This window comes from Gallus gallus, chromosome 17 (assembly GCF_016699485.2).
Source record: "Gallus gallus isolate bGalGal1 chromosome 17, bGalGal1.mat.broiler.GRCg7b, whole genome shotgun sequence".
Taxonomy (NCBI): Eukaryota; Metazoa; Chordata; class Aves; order Galliformes; family Phasianidae; genus Gallus; species Gallus gallus.
This window is the reverse complement of record NC_052548.1, coordinates 6,059,483-6,077,747: the sequence shown is the minus strand read 5'-3', so window position 1 is coordinate 6,077,747 and position 18,265 is coordinate 6,059,483. Positions and strand designations below refer to the sequence as shown.

Sequence of the window (18,265 nt, the reverse complement as noted above, 5' to 3'; positions counted from 1 at the left end):
TAATGCTAACAGAAGCTTTTTTTAAGCATATGGATGAAATTTCAATCACCGTGGAAGCAAGCGACTTATCTGATTCAATCTGTTTTCTGGGTCATTTGAAAAGGAAAGTATTTAAACACATTGTAATTGCCTCAGAGGAAGAAGATGAGTTTGCTGCACTGCTAAGCAGATGGTCATCTCTGATATCAGCCCACAGTCTTTGCTTTTCTTTCACAGAGGTTGGGAGACTAATAAGGATACTCTGAGAACGTGGACCGTGTCTATGAGATTCTGTTCCTTACTGAGATATCTGTTATCGCTATCACAGCCCATTAGCCTATGCACACCACACATAAACATAATCAAACCACCAAGGGAAAAAGAAAAACATGAAAAAAGAATCCCTGGAGTTTTTGCCCACTGCTCAAAGTACAGGGAGTTGTCATACTTATTTTATAGCTAGCTTGATCTCAGTAGACTAGTGAGTAGAACTTCATACACACAAAACCATGAGAATTTACTTGCTCTGACTTTAGCATTTTGACTCTAAGACAAAGGAACTTTGCTTTATACTATTGCTCTCATGTGAAGGGTGTTGCCACAACTGCCACCTGTATTGGAAGCCAAGGTACCAGTTGCTAGCAGGCTTCTCTAGGTAGTTCAAGAACAAAAACCAAGATTGTGAAGGAAAGTTTTATTTGACTTATTCAAGTTGCAATGCCCACATCCTAAGATTAGAGGTATCAGAAAAAAAAAGTCACAAAGAAAAAAAAAAAGAAGCAAAACACAGACAGATATTTACACCTTTAGGACATGAAGAAAACAAAAAACAGGCACAAGTTTACATTCATTAGTTTCAGATATGGCAGAGGAACATTGAACTGAAGAGGGGTAAATAAAATCCTGCTTTTCCCACATTCGTGTCTAAGACAGCGCAAGTCATGCTTTTCAAAGCCACACTGATCTTGTACATAAAACAAGGCAGATTTTCCTCAATTTTTAATATGCTTTTGCTTTAAAGATCACAGAGACCCTCCTAGAGCCATTCAGTTTAGCACATACATACTGAAGTACTGAGTATGTACTTTAAGCGCTAGTCAAGCTCGTTACAACTCCCGTGTAAAAACTGAAAGTCATGCAAATCTGTTTAAGTATCAGAAACTAGTAAAGGATTTTATTTCATAGCTGCTAAGCCATTTCAAATCTTACAAGTGTCAGCAGAGAATGATTTAACCCCTTGAGAAAAAGGGTGCGTTATAAAAGAGGCAAATACCTCTTGGGATCTACCCAAATACATATCTCATCTACTACTAATGCTGAAGGATTCCTTTGCTAAACACAATATGCTAGGGAAAAAATTGTTCTGCTGTTCCCTTACGAAGCTGGAGGGCAGACAGCTGCTCAGGCATAGCCTTTCGCTGTGCCCTGTGAAGCAGATGAGTATGAGGTGGTTGCCATTTCAGCTGAGCCCTGCTCTAGAAGGGATCGGTGGAAGCAGCCCCAACACCTACTCCAGCTCACATCTAAAAGGAACTGAATGCAGGAGGGGACTCCCCTCAAGTCAGGGCTCTGAACCCACTGGTCTCAGCAGTACCACCTAGAGGTGGCGAGAATGTTTTGCATTTCCTCTAAAGCCACGCTGGGATCAGGCAGTGATGAAATAGGAATTGGGGGGATTGGGAGATGCAGGAAAGCATACCATTCTGCTCAGGCAAAACGGTTTGTCTCAGCAGACATACTTGGCTTGAGCAGGAACAATTTAGTGTTGGCAGATGGAGAGGAAGAACTCAAGCTTCAAAAAGCTGCAGATGTTCTTCCAGAACATCCATCTTTACCTTCCCTGCAAGGGCAGCATATTCCACTTGGAATAAGGGCTAAGCAAGAGAATAAAACTGCAATAAAACTATCTTTCTTCCATGTCACTGATTAGGAATCTACAGTTTCATAATTTAAGAAGCTACAATGCAAGTTAGCATTTGCTTCCTAAGGACCCTGTTGTAGTGTCCTCCCCTGTGATGTGAGCCACCGGTGGTCTCATCCATACACAAAGCAGGCAGGCTGCCCCGAGCACCAAGGCCTAAAGGCACCCAAAGTAGTAAATAAATATACATAAAACACAAAAATCTGAAATGGATAGCACTGTTTAAATTTACAGTCCGTCTTATTACATTGAACTAAACGTTTTAGCATCTTTAAACCACTACACAAAGTTGCTGAAGTTACTCTGTTACAAACCTGCCATACAATAGCATAAAGCACTAAAGTATCTTTTGGCAAAGTAACTTGCTTCCAGAATTTAACATACATTCAAATCACAGTGTACATATAACAGGTGTGTCACACTAACACGACATCCTCTAGTTCCTCACAGTATATTCTGCCAGAAGCAAGACACCTCAGAGACCTTTCCTTGTTTCATTTGTTCTCCTAAATCCTTCCCATAACAGTTTATTTAATGCAGCTTCACTCAGGTCAGCTGCTCCTTACTTCTGCTTCAATGTTGTCCTGTTTATTGCATTAATCTTGTCTCCAGGATAAGCCACATCAGTCTGATGTGCTTACAGAACAGATGTTACATGCTCCTGCCCTCTTGCAAGCATCCTGGGAGCATTATTTATGCCTTTTACATCCTCCTGTTTACTTTTTCCCTGCTTACTTCCTGCTTTTAACAGCAGAATCCACATTAGGTTTTTGAAGAGGAAGAAAAATGTTATTCTCCGAGTGCACATACTGATTTTCCATTCCTATGGAAACTCCAGGTTCTTACCCTATACCTTCCCCCACACCATACCATAGCTAGGTCATACTTGCACTTTTACCTGGGGTAGACACAAGGGATAACAAATCTAGGGAAAAACAAAACAACAGTGAAGCTTGTGTTTTCATTCAAGTCCCCATTTTCTTCTCCCTGAATACCTCCTTACTCTTAGCCTGGGCTCAGAGAGCCGTGTGTGGACAAAAACAAGAGAAAGGACAGGCTGCACCTTCAGCCTTCACCTGCGGCATTACAGTCACAGAGAACTCAGTACATCATTGCAAGCCTTGTACAAAACCCATGAATTTCTCAAGTGCAGCACACTCAAATGCTGCTAGCCTAATCTAATCTCCTATTCAGAGAATGATCCAGCCAGACTTCAGGTGCCAGTTGTGCAGTCAGTATCATATCACATGAGAACAGCCCATCTCAACACTATATACACATGCATTTACTATATAACCAAAACTGTATTGTTTCTTAGGATAAACAAAGTATTAAAAAAATTGTTTCCTCTCTAGCAGCTTGATCCCAGTTCTCCCAGTACCTGCACAATCTCTTCTGTATATCACATCCAACATCCACCTGTCTTCTGGCCTTGTGCGTAATAGGAACAGGCATCACGCTATACCAGTTCCTTCCGCTTGTGTACTTCACCCTGCATTACTCTTACCTAGCAAGAACTGCTGCTGGCTAATTCTGAAATACAGCAAGGCACTTTGATGGATGTTAAAGACTTTGTGTGTGCGCAGGCAGGATGCAAATCCACCCCCTCCTCACAACAGCTTGCCTTTAGAGCAAACACAGACCTCAGCTATCTCCTAAGGAAAGATGACCACAGCACAGCAAGTCATCTGGCCTGAAAAGAACAGCAACATGGAGGGAACAGATCAGCTTCCTCAGAGTTTCAGATTGGTTACAAAAGTCCACATTTTACTTCAGTGCTTTACAGAACTACTACTTCCTCCCTGGGGAAAGAAAAAATTGCTAGTCATGTTGTGTGTGTTAAAGTATGTGAAGTCAAATCAGCAGTAATGTCTGTAGAAACACAGCAGAGAAATAACAGTAATAAAAATCCCAAAGCAACATAAACCTCTTTGAGAAGCCAAGGGTCAAGTGGAGAATTTACCAGTCATGTTCCTGCTCCTCCAACACAACCATAAACATCAGGAACCATCTGCCAGATAACACATAGGCCAAACAGGTACGTGGGTTGCCCTATTCAAGAGAACTGGGCAAAAGTCTCAGCCCATTCAGTTCATGATTTATCTGACACATTAAAAATAATAAAAGGTACAGAAGGGTGGAACAAAGACAAAATTCAAACCATAAGCTGGCAAGTGGTCCTGGATCCATCCCAGCAAACAGTACTGGCTGCAAAAAGCAGAAGGTCCCACCAGGCTGCTGTGTGTTGAGATAGTCTTGTGGCCACCACTGACCATTGCAGGTAGTTTAATCCAATTCTGTGAGGAAAAAAGTCCTTGTACAAAACTGTTTTCCTCCTCTGATTGCCATCAGATGAGCTCCTTCAGCAGCTCGTTTTCAATGGGAAGTGTGCCATTCATCTCAGGGGAGCTCTCTGTGCCCAGATATCCCAAGAGGATCTCACTGCGCCTCCGTGACAGCTGCAAGATGTCTTCTGCCAGCAGCTGCACTGTTGTGTATCTCACATTGTCCAGATCAAACATGTCCTTCAAATATTGTACTATCTGGTGCTGCAAAGAGAAAAGGAAGTTTTACAGTAAGGAGACCTTCTCTCACACCTTCTAGTACCACCTATCCCATAAGAAATTTTCTATGCCTGCTATCCAAGCAGATCTGCTTCAGGCTGGATATCACTTGTGACCAACTCCCCTCACGCCTCTGAAACAGGACAGCAGAGCTCCTAAAGTCCCTGCACGTAGCACAGGGGTTGAAACTAGATGATCGTTGTAGTCTTTTTCAACCCAGGCCATTCTATGATTCTGAAGTCATTAAAGAAATGCCAATGTCCACAGAAATAACCATAGCAGCATTTAATGGAAGCAACATCAGCACTTCATGATTTTATCCACAGACTTTAAGACCAAGTATGCAACTTTCATCATCTTAAACAACTTATTCTTTAAGCACTTAAGCACTTAAACAACATATTCTTTCAATATATGCACCTTTAATCTTTTCCAGTACTGATGACATAAATTGATTTCACCACACATTTTATTGCTATCAGTCATGGTCAATCGCATTGGGAATTCTCATCAATCTGAATTCAGAGATCTGCTTCTCAAGAACCAGTGATTGTCTAGAAGACTCTTGTATATAATCAGATTTCTTGTACCACATCAGTCAAAGCCAGCCAACAAAAGCACTCATGTGGCTTTAAGCTAGAAGACTGCAGGACTCTCACACAGAGCAGGTAGAGGAAAGCCATCTTACCTTGAAGAAACTGCAGACTTCAGCAAGCTGCTGTTTGGGCCCCAGAAAACCAAAGGCTAGAACAGGACTGACGTGCTCCGATACGGAGTAGAAGTGAGAGATAAAGCCATCTGGTACCTGCCACAAGGAAGGGAAAAACTGGTAGGTCTCAGTTCTCAGACAGAATTAGCAGCTTGTTCCATATCAACTACCAAAGTTGGAACTACCATTCCAGGAAGAACTGTGCTTCAGTAACTGAAGAGCTGCTTAAGAATACCTCTTCCTGCAGAATTACAGTTACCCGTCACATTTCTTGAAGGATGACTTGAGCTTTCTATCTCTATGTTTCTAAGCTACTCTTTCAGGAGAAGAATAGATAGAAGAAAATGGAAGGCAACCATCAAGCAGTCCTTACCAACTCTACTTGTAACCTCCAGACTAAGCCAGAAACGAGCACAAAAAAATCCAGATACCTAAGACGGAAATTCTGCATGGCAATACAGCTTCCAGTGTACTCATTACTCTTTGCATCATCTCACAAGGCAAACCCAGTCATACCAGCTAGCTGTGAAAGAGAAGCTGAACACTTGCAAGAGGCCACAGTCCCTGTGGTAGAAGTGTGATTGTGAAGTTGCAGCTTCCTGTTCTCCAGGTTCTCACACTCATCTGCTGCAGTATTTACAGAAGGAACAGGTTTAAGGGACATGCACAAGGTACAAGCTAGCCAGTGGTCAGCACTGGGAGGCAGGAGAGCATGTGAGCCCACCAACAGGCAAACTGCAGTTCAGAGAGCAACTGAGACCATTCCTATGGGACTGTGAGCAAGGATAGGGAATACCAGATGGAGAACATTATCCTCTGAATCCTCTTATTAAGAAAAGGTGAGAATAAACTCACAACTGTAAAGCACTGATGTTGCACTGGTACAGATAAATGACAGCAGGACCCCAGCACTCTAAAGCAGAGAGAATGCAGTTCAGTTCATTCTTACACCACAAAGGTTTTGCATTTCACCACGATCTTCATGATATCTTTTCAGCTTCAAATGCATTTGATTCTTTCTCTGTTCACTAATTTTGCTTACCATTAGAAGCCTCCTTTTTGCTTTCAGAACAGACCAGCAGGCAGTTGCTAGGGCCTACAATTAACAAAGAGACCATCATTTGCTGGGATTACACTTTTGAAGAAAACAGCCTGCCAACACATTGCCATCAAAATATCAAAGCAGTGGCCCCTTCGTGCCAACAACTCTAAAATTAGTTAGGAAAAATCTATACGAGCTGGAAGCACGTTTGGCCACTACAGACCCACTCCAGACAAACCAAAGTGTCTTTGAAGATCTCTAATACAATCTGGCATAGCTGCCACATGCCCCAGAATACAGACTTCAAGCAGATAGCTGTTGAAAGATTTACACGTACTAGAGGACTGCTGTTTAGAGTTTCAAGAAAATATGGTGTTTCTAAAGAGAACACACCATTCTGCCAGGCCAGTCAAAGTGATAGGTAATCATCCTTCCTAGCTTTGGCACTGCTGGACACAAAGACGGCCCGGTTAACGCACCGTCTCCTTGAAGCTATCCGACAGCCAACGGTTGCGCAGCACAGCCAGCACAGAGGAGGGGGGATTCTCCAAATCCTCAAAAGCATCCATGAGGATAAAGTCCAGCACAATATCAAAGAAACTCATGCACACCACCTGTCAGAGAGCAGAGAAGTCTGTAAAGGAAACAGGTTTACAGAAAAAGGAGATGGACTTTGAAACAACAAAACAATGTTTGCCACCAGTACAAGAATCTGTGTTCATTCAGTTCACAGGCCAAACCTCAGACAGGGGCTGGCCAAGGGGCTTCCAATTCCTGAGCCCAGAAAAACTCCAGTCAAAAGGGCAAGCAAATCTTAGAGCTACACACATCAGCTTGTGCCCTCTAGAAAGAGGGTGTGGTGGTTTTTTCCCCATTATTTTTATTTTATAAACACAGTAGTGCTAACATTGCTGACAGCAATATCTGCTATGAAGCTTAAACACTCAGCCAGCCAGTTTTCCCCTTGCCCTCCCCCACAACATACAATTGCAAAGTAATCGTATTTCAGAAGCCATTCATTCACTCCATGGTAGTTCCTACATATCCATTACTCTCCAACTCCTAGAGAGAATGTCTTTACCAACCCCTCTTCCCTCCAGCTCCTGCTGTGTGGTCGGCCATGTCTCTGGCTTCAGTGCATAATGCAGCATCTCCTCATAGCTTTCCAGAAAAGCTTTGGGATTCTGCAAGAGCGGAGAAAAAGTGCTTCAGAAGGTACAGCAGTTGTGGACACATTATACCGAAGACTTACTTCTCTATTTTGAGCTAACAAACATCAACACATGCCACTGGCTGAATTTTTCAGCCAACACACTTCATACGGAAATACTTTTTTTTTTTTGTGGGAGGTATGGACAGCCCCAGGCTCAGCTGTGACTTAAAGCACACACTTAGCTGTCTTCAAGGAAGTGGTTAGAGGCACCTATACACAAACGAAGTCCAGTAAGACTAACACTGTGCAAGTGTCTCTCTGTTTGGGAGATGATGTGGTTGATGCAGAGGTTTGATTATGATTTCTTTCCTGTATTTGAATATTCCTATGATGCACTCTGTACCTTCTGCTCTCTCTATAATGAGACACGGTATCAAACTGTGGACAGGAGCTGCAGAGAGCCTCTATCATGAGAATTTGGTTGAACAAGATTAAAAACATTGGCATTTTACTTTTCACAGTGGTCACCTATATACAGACAAAGTTTTCTCCTTTCACAGTCCATAATTTGTCTAGTGCACTGGAGGAACAAGTGTCCCTGTGCCCACAAGAGACATAAGCCACTTTCAAGCTTCCTACCTTTTCAGCTTTTGTCATCAATCCTATCACCATTTGCTTCCCAACCTCTCCAAAAAACAGTTGATTGCTTTCATCCTCCAGCAGCTCCTGCAAAGGGAACAAAAGAAGTCTCCATGAATGGGAGTGACAGCTTCTGGCCAACTGTGCAATTCCCAAGCTTTCACATTCCAACACTAAATCAGCAAAGAGGCCAGGTAATCATCACTCAAGCTGGGCATGAGGACCAGGGCATACTTATTCCTCTCCAAAGCAAATTGATGATAATTACAATGTTAAGTAACAGAAGCTTGGATTGTTTCTGTTTTTACTTGCTCTAGAGGGAAAAGACTTCAGTCCTACATGGATGTAGGAGAAGAACACACTGCTGGAGGCAACGTGCCATGGGAATGCAGGAACTGCAAGGACAGCCAGCCTCACACTCCTTCACTGAACCACTCTCACCTTGAAGGCCTGCCTGACACAGTGCAGCTTTGCAAGGAAATCCTGGTCACTATAGCAGCCAAGGAGCTCTGTCCTAGAGGGAAAAGGCAATGAATGCATAAATTTCAGTTCTCCTAATATCTGTGACCCTAGCAACTATGCTCTTCTAAGAAAAAAAAAAATCCAGGCTCTGCCTAGGCGAAAGTAAAAGAAAGGGCGAAAGGCAAAAGTCTGTTTCCTTCATGTAGTTCCCCGGAGAACCACAGTACCTCTGCAAAGGCTGTCACAGCATAGAACTGTGCAGCCCAGCCATACAGAACAGTTACGCTTATTATTAACTTCCTGGGATAATATCCTTTCTTACCATGTGCCTAAAACCTCGAAAATACAAACAAGCAACAAAGATGCTAGGAGTTTCCTGCCCCAAAGGGTCATTCTCTTTATAGGGCTGTTCAAAGGTAAATATTATGTTCACATTGCTCAAAGGAGCCCTGACACAAGCATCCACAACTCCAGATGGCAATTCACCTCAACGTCCGGCATGCAACCTTCCCTTCTTTCACTAACTGCAGGGCTTCTTCATATGCTGCTACCGGCCTTGATAGGTGGTATGGTATTTCCTCAAAGTGAAGAGAGTCAAAGAGCTGTAACAGTAGCAAGAAGCATGGGAAAAAAAACAGATGATCTCATTAAATATTTGTAAATACTTGGGGACTGCACACAAGCAAGACATTCCTTCTTTAGCTGGCAAACTTTTGTCAGTCCCAATTATTTCATGCAAAGATATTTTCCTTCCTACCAGTTTCACACAGCTCAGTATTCCCTAAAAATACAAAACCAAGCCACATTACATTAGATATACAGCATATTCCTACCTGTTTTAGCATGTTTTCTACTGTAGATTGGAAGATGACCTGCAAATATTGGTTGAAAAGGACCTCCAGCCTCCCACTTAAAGTAGAATGGTTACCCACACTAGATCAGGTCAGTTATGGTTTGTTCTGGGCAAGCCTTGAAAGCCTCCACCTAATGAGATCTCCTGATCTTTCTGGGGAGGGCTGCACCATCACCCTAATGAAAAATCTCTTCCTAACATCTATCCAAAACATGGAGCAACAGCCCCAGGTTATCATCTTCCCCTATTAAGATGTGATTGGCTCCACTGTCTTTGTGGCTTCCCTCCAAGCAGCTGCTCTGCTACACACAGCAGGAACTGAAGTTACCTCTGCTGCAGAGAAGAAGGAGTCCTCAGAAATTGAGCTGTCTTCATCATCTGTGCGAAGCCGTAATGACCCATCCGTCAATGGAAGCATTAAAGTCTTCTCTGGAGGAGACAAAGAAGCTGCACATGTTGGAGTTCACAGACTACTATTCCTCCTATAGTCACTACGCTCTCACTCCCACCCTCATAGGAGCACTCTGCCAACACTCTTTTGCTTTGCTCACAGAAAAGAAAAACAGAAAAACTGTCTAACTAATGCATTTCACACCCAGCTCACCCAGATCCAGCAGCATGCTGTCTGATGGAAGTGAAGACCCAAACTCCTCCTGGAGGTGGTAGGCTCGGTGCAAGAGGGACTCCAACTTCTCAGCAAACTCTCTTTTCTGGGACTCCTCCTTGAACATAAATGCCATAGAAGTTACAGATTAAATTACGTGAGAGAGAGAGAGTGGAAGAAAAAGAGAGAGACAGAACTCAATCCTACAATACAGCTAACACTGTAAGGGGAGGAATGCTTCTATACAGCCTATTCAAATCCTCTGGCATTTTTAGCTTCACAATTTTGTATTCCTGTTAAAAAAGAAAGAACTTTAATCTGCTATCCAGAGAAACAGGTATTTTTACAAGTTACAGATCACTTAACTCTCCTGACTTCTGATTCCCTCTTGAAACATCTATCAGAGAACCTGTGTTGAATACAGAAGTGTATCCAGAACTGGATAACAGCATAAGAGTCCTTGGATTAAGGTGCTGGGCACAAGCAAAGCGTGCTATAAGCACAAGAAGACAAAAAGGAAAAAAGAAAAATAAGACACGGCATCACACCTTCATGCCCTGTGTCTGCATGAGTATGTCACCCAGTAGATAGAAGCATTAACGAGAAGCACAGGATCTATTTTGATGTTGGATTTGTTTGCAGAAACACTATTGAGGTTGGTGGCCCTGCCAGTGGCAGGGGGGTGGAACCTGTTGATCCTTGGGGTCCCTTCCAACCCAAGCCTTTCTATGATTGTATTGGACACTTCAAGAAGTGACAGCAAGAACCCAGACTTGGTTGCACTTGATGTGCATAAATACCCACAGGAGAAGGCAAATATCCAATACACTTACTACATGAGACCCTATTTATGACAGCCTTGAAACACTTTACCACTGAGAACTCCTGGAATGTTTGGAGTTTAGCTCCTTTCACAACCCTGAGCTACAGCTGCTCTGTTTAGCTTCGCAGTCAGTCATCATGAAGCCTTCTTAGTTTGGATCTCCTCTTTTATCAGAGGTCTGCCCAGCATAGTCATCAGGTCCAAGGCAAGATGTTGTCCTAAAATACTTGTTCTGTAGGTGGAACAAGTTACACATCTCCCCGCTCCACTTGTTCTGTGAACAGAGACATTCTTAGCAGCTACTTTGTTTTAGTCATTAATACACACAGGCAGCTGCATCCTGCTTCTGCACTCACCCCCCTAGGAAGTGAGAGTGACCACCAAGCTCTCCACTTTCAATGTGTTAAAGAGTTACAGACACAACACTGCCAGGCAAAAAGCTCTTTCTTCCTCTCAGGCACTGCATTTATTACAGTCTTTTCATACTGCAGTCTCTGCTGCTTGAACACTTGCATGACAGTGACTGACATGATCTGGAAGGTGGGCAGAAAAGCTGAGGAATGAGGGGGAGAGACTTATTAGAAAGAAAAAAAAAGAAAAAAATAAAGAATCACCCACTCACACTGCATAAGGAAGCCACAGATGTAGACAGCTCTTAAACAGTCTGGCCCAGCTTTGCCCTCAATTTGCTCTTCTTCTATCCTATTAGCTACTACTACTAGCATTCTGCCTGGCCTTTTGCCATGTTTCCCAGCTGTCAAATGCAAGAGAAAAGTGCGGACCTACCTCTGCATGCTCAGACAAGTTCTCTTGGTGTTTCTTGCTGTCCCAGGGCACAGGAGTGCTGGAACTAGCACTGTCCCGCTGCCTGATGGTCAGCGCCTGTTCCCACTTCTGCAGGGCCTCCTCAAACAGCTCCATGCCTGGCAGCACAACCAAAGAAAGCTCTGAGATCTTGTAACCAACAGGTGACCAACTCAAAGATAGCAGAAAGCTTGCTATTAGAGTACAAAGGTGAACCTACACTGCATAGACATAGAGCTGCTGATGTTCTATGCCACTTCACACCCTATTTTTGCTCTTCCCACGATAAACAACCCCCACAGGGTGATGTTAACTCCTGTGTTTGTTTACCTTGAACATAGAGGCTTTCTGCACTGGAATCACCGATGGCTCCACCATCTCCCATTGCCTGGGCCTCCCACATCCCGGCCGATGCTGGTGTTGGACTTGAAGAGTTCACAGCTACCATCTGCAGGAATCACAGAATTGTAGGGATTGGAAGGGACCTCTGGAGATCACCAAGTCCAACCCCCCTGCCAAAGCAAGCAAATACCCTTTGAAATGTCTCCAGGAGGGTCAGCATTAAACTCCCCTTGCTTTGTAAGGGGTGTTATGAAGAGTTACCAGCCCCTTCCCATGTGGGTTCACACCATGCTGCCAACTGCCAAGAGCTGTTACAGAGGGAAGACAAGAAGTCCTGCCCTTTGCCACCTGGCACCACAGCAGTGTCTTTGAAAGCACAGAAATCCACGTAGGAAATACCTTCCCTCACCAATTTACAGTGAGGCTTCATTAGGAAACAGTGAGGTGTGCAACTATGAGCACAAGTAGGAGAGCACCTATGGAGGCAACAGCCCAAGAAAGCCTCAAAGCAACCACTACAACAGCACAGGCATTTTGATATGAAGTTTGTGTCAGCCCCAACTTTCCATACAAAAGAACACTGGAAGTGGGAGAAGTAACCACAGTCCAAAAAAAAAGCAGCAGATTATCAGCAAAAATACAGCTGGGGAATTTGGCCAAGGGAAATTCCAGCTCTTTCTTTGTAACTAAACCTTGTCACGGGAAGGCTGAGCACTAAGATCCACAATGCAAACTGTCAGCTTGCTCAAGTTTCACCCCTGTGCATAAGCATCTTCTGCAGTCTGACAAAACAAAGTGCTGGGTTCAGATAAAGTCAGCGACCGGTATTTTCATAGTTGTTTTCAGATGACTTAGATAAAATGCCCAAATGTGAGCCTGATGCTAGAGAAGAAGCTACAATAAATGGCTGATAGATAGTTCTTGCCATGCCCTCATTGATTCATCTCTGTGGAGTGGTAATAAATCACTTTGAGATCCAGGTCTGTAACGAGCAATTCACTGCTGCTGACTTATTTACTAAGTGACGAAGCTCAGGAAACCAGACAAGACAGCAGGCAGAACCTGCAGCTGTGTGAAGGATGAGCTGTTCTTCCCTCACGTAACATAAAAGCAATGAGGACAACATCACAGACGTTCACCTCCCACGCAGTGAAGGGGTATTGGAACAGATTCCTCTGTGTGGATATCATTACTCAAGTACTGGCAGTGGAAAAAAGAATTTTTAAAAGAATTTAGTTTTATGTCAAGAGAAACAGCCTTCAGCAATACAAAACCCGGACAGCATCTGTGGGAAGGGAGAAGCCACAGGGGAATTAAATGGATGCGAGTCCATGAAGGAGGAGGAGGCCAGGGCTGGACACAGTGTGGTGTACACAGGCACATCCCATCCTGTCCCCATTACCCAGGGGAAAACAGACAGGCTGCACACCCACCATCGTGCCAGCACTGCCGCCTGCTGGAGACACACTTTGGCCAGCACAAATGTTTGTCAGCTTTCTGGTTCTTTAAATATCAGAGCACGCTAAAAATAACACAGTACCTGCACACTGTGGCTAGATGATTTTTCCCCTTCCTTCCCCAGCACTGCTAATGAAACACCAAGCACAAGTGTTCCTGCAGCTGATGCCAAGAAGGGGTTTTGTGGCACGTCACAGTGTTGGAAGCTGCTGTTCGCCTGTGCTTCCTGTTGCTCCAGTCAGCTTTGAGCAGTGAGGATATCAAACAGGCCCTGCAGCCACAAACATTCCCCAGTGTTTCTGTCTTCGGTCTCACAAGAGGTGGATATACACAGTGACAGCTTCTGCTTTGAAGGACATAGAACTACTGGGCTGTGTCCCAGCCTGCACTGTTTCATTAACAGAGCTATCTGTTTTTTGGTAGTTAATGTGGTTTTAAAAATTGAACAACCTTGATCAGCTTGTATAGAGGCAGAAGGGCTGCAATGACACAAGGGTTGGTCCACCTAACACCCCACTACAGAAGGAAACAAACTTCCCACCACTGCAAGACCCACCTACAGCTCATCCTTGCTCCTGTAGAGGGGCATAGATAGCCTCAAGAAATCATGGCCACATCCCACACACAAGTCCCTCCCACAACCTCTCGCTGGCCAAAGACATGAGACCCTAGGGCTCTTGGCCACAGGAAAACACTGCTCTGTTTCCAGAGGCATGCCTGCCCCAGACAGCTCCAGACCATCACCATTAAATTACAACAAGCCTGCCCTCCAATTACACCGTAACCTCTTCTACCCCAAGAATCTTGGCATTATCCATCAGCCTGCACAAGCCCATGGACTTGGTGATCTTGTTACATGGAGATGCACTAATCTCCCACCCCTACTTCTCTCAATCCTTCTGAGAAGGTCCTTACCGAGGCAAGGCTGTGGGAGGAACTGGAATGTTTGCTGGGCTCGATGGAGGAGATCCCGCTGAGCGTGTCATTGCTCTTGCTGCTGGGACTCTGGACTCTCCTGCTGGAGTATCCTGAAGTTGAGGTCACACAAAAACAGGATTTTAAACCTGGTGGCCTGTGCGTGCAGAGGATGGAGACAGGCTCTCCTGTCACAGTGAGTGCTGTTAGGCATGAGAACCGTGCAAACTACAGAAAATGCAGTCCATGTAAGAAGCTACAGCAGTCACAGGAAAACCCGGCACAAAGCAAAAGAGATTCACTGCAGCTGCAGTTTAAGGAGAGGAACATCACCCTGTCAAGCGTGACTGCAGATAGGCAAGGCAGTATCCAATACATAGCAATGAGTCATACCTTCTTTTATGCTCTATTTTGCTCCTAGATACAAAGCAAGCTGGTATAAAGGGGACCTGAGGCTGAGGAATGAACATGCATTGCCTATGATAGTAGGAGGTGAGCACAAATAGAAAGCATCAAGGAGAAACTCCTCCAGCTTCCCTTAGGCAGGGCAGAACACGGACATAGCACAGACAATGGTGCTTCCATAGTTATTTGGCATGCTTCAAGGGTGTTTTTTGTTGTTGTTTTGTTTTATTCTTTTCCCCTACAGTGCTCAATGAGGAGCCGGGTCAGCCTTATCCTGAACAATCAATACAAGTGGGTGAAGAAGCTGCCCATGGTTTGGGAGCTTCAGCAGCATGGGACAGACACTCCTGACCCACAGCTAGGCCACCACCCCCTCCAGGATGCGCCAGGCAGATGCAGCTGCACACAGCACCCACAGGCATCACCAAAATCAATAGGCAGCCAGGTCATAGTGTGCCCAGGGCCATTATTATCAGGGAGGCAGGGCAAAACAAGTCCATAGACTTTGTGTGGGCAGGGGGATGGGAACTACGTGCCTCGGGGAAAACCTCAGTGTCGCTTCCCCCCCTCCAGTCACACGGGTTTTGAGCTCAGCACCTCCCCCTTTCCTGCACTAACCCTGTGTTCATAGCACTGTGCTTCAGATCTTTAATTCCATTCTACATCAATGTAGTGCACAGAAATCACTTTTCTTTCCTCTCCGCCCACTTGCCAGGAACATTCCATGGTCCCACTGCTGCTCGTACACCCCCTTTCTTTGAACACTACTTTAGCAATATTCACCCCCTCGCTACATGGTTTTGGGGACTCCCCTTTATTGCAAGGCCAACCTTTCTTCACAGAAGAGACCCTTCTGGTTGGCAGGATGGGCACTGTGACGCCTCCAGGCTTAAAGCCACACTTCTCTGGAGCAATCTGCTTCTTTCGGCGACGACGACGCTTCAGCTGATGAGCTGCAAGAGCCAACGCAACCGTCCCAAGAGCTGTAGCAAACAGTACCTTACGTAGGCCTGCAGAGAGCCGCAGCTGAGAGAAGACAGACTTTAAACACAAAAGATACAGAAAAGCAACAATGAAAAACCAAAGTCTACCATCCTTTAAACATATGTGTATTTTGTTAATAGCAGTTGTAAAGATAAGATACCTGAAATGTACACTGGCGTTTCCCCTCCCACCCACAGGATTCCTCCCTATCTGCTACACAGCTGGCGCTTAACAGGAGAGAAACTGCACAGCACCAACGTGATGGAGCCTGGGGAAACTGGTCTCAATTCTCATTGCCAAAACAAGCTGTAAAATTCATGAACAGCCCATAAGAGATGAGACCTGAGCCACCCAAATTCAGCTCTGGAATCCTGGTGTGTAGCTGAGCAAGCGTTGCATTACTACAAATGGAAAATACACCAATAATCTTTAAATGTATATATGCACTTAGTGCCTTTGAAGAGAAGAAAGGTGGAACTCAGGTGTTGTCCCACAGAGTGATGTGGAAACATTTATCTCGCCCTACTCCAAATCCATCCCCACTACCCTGGCCTCTACATATGAACCAAATGAACTGACAGGTTCTCCCACCACCATGCCTCCTCTCGACTAACACAGATTCTTCTTTCTTGGCAGACAATCTCCAGAGACAAAGCCCAAGGAACCAGCTGGAAAAGACTTTTCTCTTGTTGTACCTGCCCAAACGTTGTGTACACAAACACGGGGATCTCCGCCACGGTCATTGCCAAGGCCTGGATGATGGACATTCCCTCGGTCCTTCTAAAGGCCATGGCTAAAGGATGACCTCAGCACCTCCAGGAGTCACGAAGGGGAAGAACACTTTTGGATGGATGCTGCACGAGCCACTCACAAGGAAATCCAGCTTCCATCTGACATCGAGCTCAGTGTCCTGGAGCCAGCCTTCATCCAGCAACCCTGAAGGAATAGGGAAAAATCAGGTAAGAGAAGGGAATGCACAGCCTGTACTTCCCTGTGCTGCACTTCACAAACAGCACACCAGCTCACTCAGAGCAGCAGTGCTGCTAGAGCCAAACCTGAGCTTTAAAGCATCTCCTCATCCATAGCAGCAACTGTTGCTCCTCGTACCAAGTATGGGGTAAGGTTCACAAACTGCTCTATAGCAGCAGCAATGTCCTTGCACTCAAAAGCTGAAGCTGTGCCAGAGATTTCCACATGCTCCACAATGGGTTGCACGTGGTTGGACAGAACTTTGGCAGTCCCCATGTAAAAAAAGATACATATATAAATCACATAATTATTCCAAATAACCACATATGCACCTTAATCAGCAAAACTCTGCTCGCCCTTGATTCTGTCACTGTAAAGAGCCACGAAGCAGAGGCTGTTTCTCCCAAGAGGTTTCAAAGCAAGCTGAGTTTAGCAGAGCTTTCCTGGCTGTGCTGGAAGCCAGGAAGCAGGGCCCTGCTTCATGTCAAGGACAGAGCTACAAAAACAATATATATTGAAACAACAGAAGTATCTCTGAACCACCACAGAGTTATAAGTGCTTTAGCCCTGCTCTCCTTGCCAGGCCGGCCTTCACAGCAATGCACTTGGAAACACTGCCCTCACCCGTGTGCAGCCACGCTCCGGCCACGCTGCACTCTGGTGCCTTTCCACGTGCCTTCCCACACTGACAAGTGAAACCCATCCCGTGTTTTAAAGCCACATGATAACCCTGCATCTACCTGACCACATCGCCCACAGCAACCTTGCACCTTGCAGCCTCCAGGGCTGGCACAGCCCCGTTAAGGAGCCACGTTTGGCAACAGTCTCAGGGGACCAGAGTGCCAGGAGCTTGCAGAAGAAGGTTAAACGTAACATTTTGGTTAGAGCAGAACAAAGATAAGCAAAGTGCAAAGAACGCGGGGGACACTGTTTAGCCAGCAGGTTACTACACCTGACTGGCAGTGGGGACACACAGCACAAAGCCAAGGAAAACCCTCCAGGCTGGGCACTGCAGCACAGCCTTGCCTGTCCTTGTCCTTCAGGACGAAGCAATGCTGGCCCTACCAGGACACAGACACATTTACACCTCGAGCACTGCCCTGCTCCCCTGGGCATCCCAGGCTGGATGCTCCCTATGGGATACCCCACAGCAGCACTGCAGCAAACCGGGGCCCTGCAAGCAGAGCTCCCTGGGCTGTCTGCATCCTTGAACCAGTCTCCATAGCCCCCGCACACACATACCCCCGAGCACTCCCTATGCCCCTTGCACCCCTCTGGTTGGACCTGGCATCCCTGGGGCACCACTCGGGCACTTTGCCCCCACGAGCCCCAGAGCCCTCCTGCAGCTCAGTGACCCCTAAACCGCCCGCACCCCGGGCATCCCTAGGCTCCCTGCACCCAGCGCATCCCCCCCGCCTACTAGGACCACTGCTGCTCGGTGAGGTTCCCGTCTCCGATCCCTACGACGCAGCGGTACGGCTCACCCAGCCCCCATAGGTGTGCGCTGCCGACACCACTCACCGCAACCCGCGGGCGCACGGCCCCGCTCGGCGCCCCGTTCCCCCCGCCGCGCGCCATGGCCGCGGAAGGGCAGCGTCTCCTTCCCCCGCGCCGCAGCCTACCCTGAACGAGGTTTGAA

At 45.8% G+C, this 18,265-nt stretch overlaps 1 protein-coding gene across 2 annotated transcripts; it reads right to left on the bottom strand.

Moving 5' to 3' along the window:
- Window positions 1-658: 658 nt before the first annotated feature.
- Window positions 659-18,251, bottom strand: MIGA2 (mitoguardin 2). Of its 2 annotated transcripts, none has more exons than XM_425337.7 (16): window positions 18,148-18,251; window positions 16,353-16,593; window positions 15,504-15,714; window positions 14,269-14,381; window positions 11,884-12,001; window positions 11,536-11,672; window positions 9,927-10,044; window positions 9,651-9,751; window positions 8,956-9,071; window positions 8,449-8,521; window positions 8,008-8,094; window positions 7,301-7,399; window positions 6,695-6,829; window positions 6,216-6,269; window positions 5,153-5,269; window positions 659-4,449 (listed from the first exon to the last, which is right to left on the bottom strand). In XM_425337.7, exons 2-16 carry the CDS (start codon window positions 16,446-16,448, stop codon window positions 4,249-4,251), a joined length of 1,776 nt encoding a protein of 591 aa, XP_425337.3. In that variant the 5' UTR covers window positions 16,449-16,593; window positions 18,148-18,251; the 3' UTR covers window positions 659-4,248. The 2 variants fall into 2 exon arrangements, with proteins under 2 accessions (XP_425337.3, XP_004945921.2); XM_004945864.5 differs by having other exon boundaries at window positions 15,504-15,699.
- Window positions 18,252-18,265: the final 14 nt, after the last annotated feature.

Coding starts and splice junctions, on each gene's coding strand:
- MIGA2 (XM_425337.7), bottom strand. CDS start 16,448: ATGGCCTTTAGAAGGACCGAGGGAATGTCCATCATCCAGGCCTTGGCA. Junction 14,382..15,503: donor GGTCTCTTCTGTGAAGAAAG/GTTGGCCTTGCA, acceptor CCTCAACTTCAG/GATACTCCAGCAGGAGAGTC. Junction 8,095..8,448: donor GTGTCAGGCAGGCCTTCAAG/GTGAGAGTGGTT, acceptor TTCCCTTTGCAG/GAGCTGCTGGAGGATGAAAG.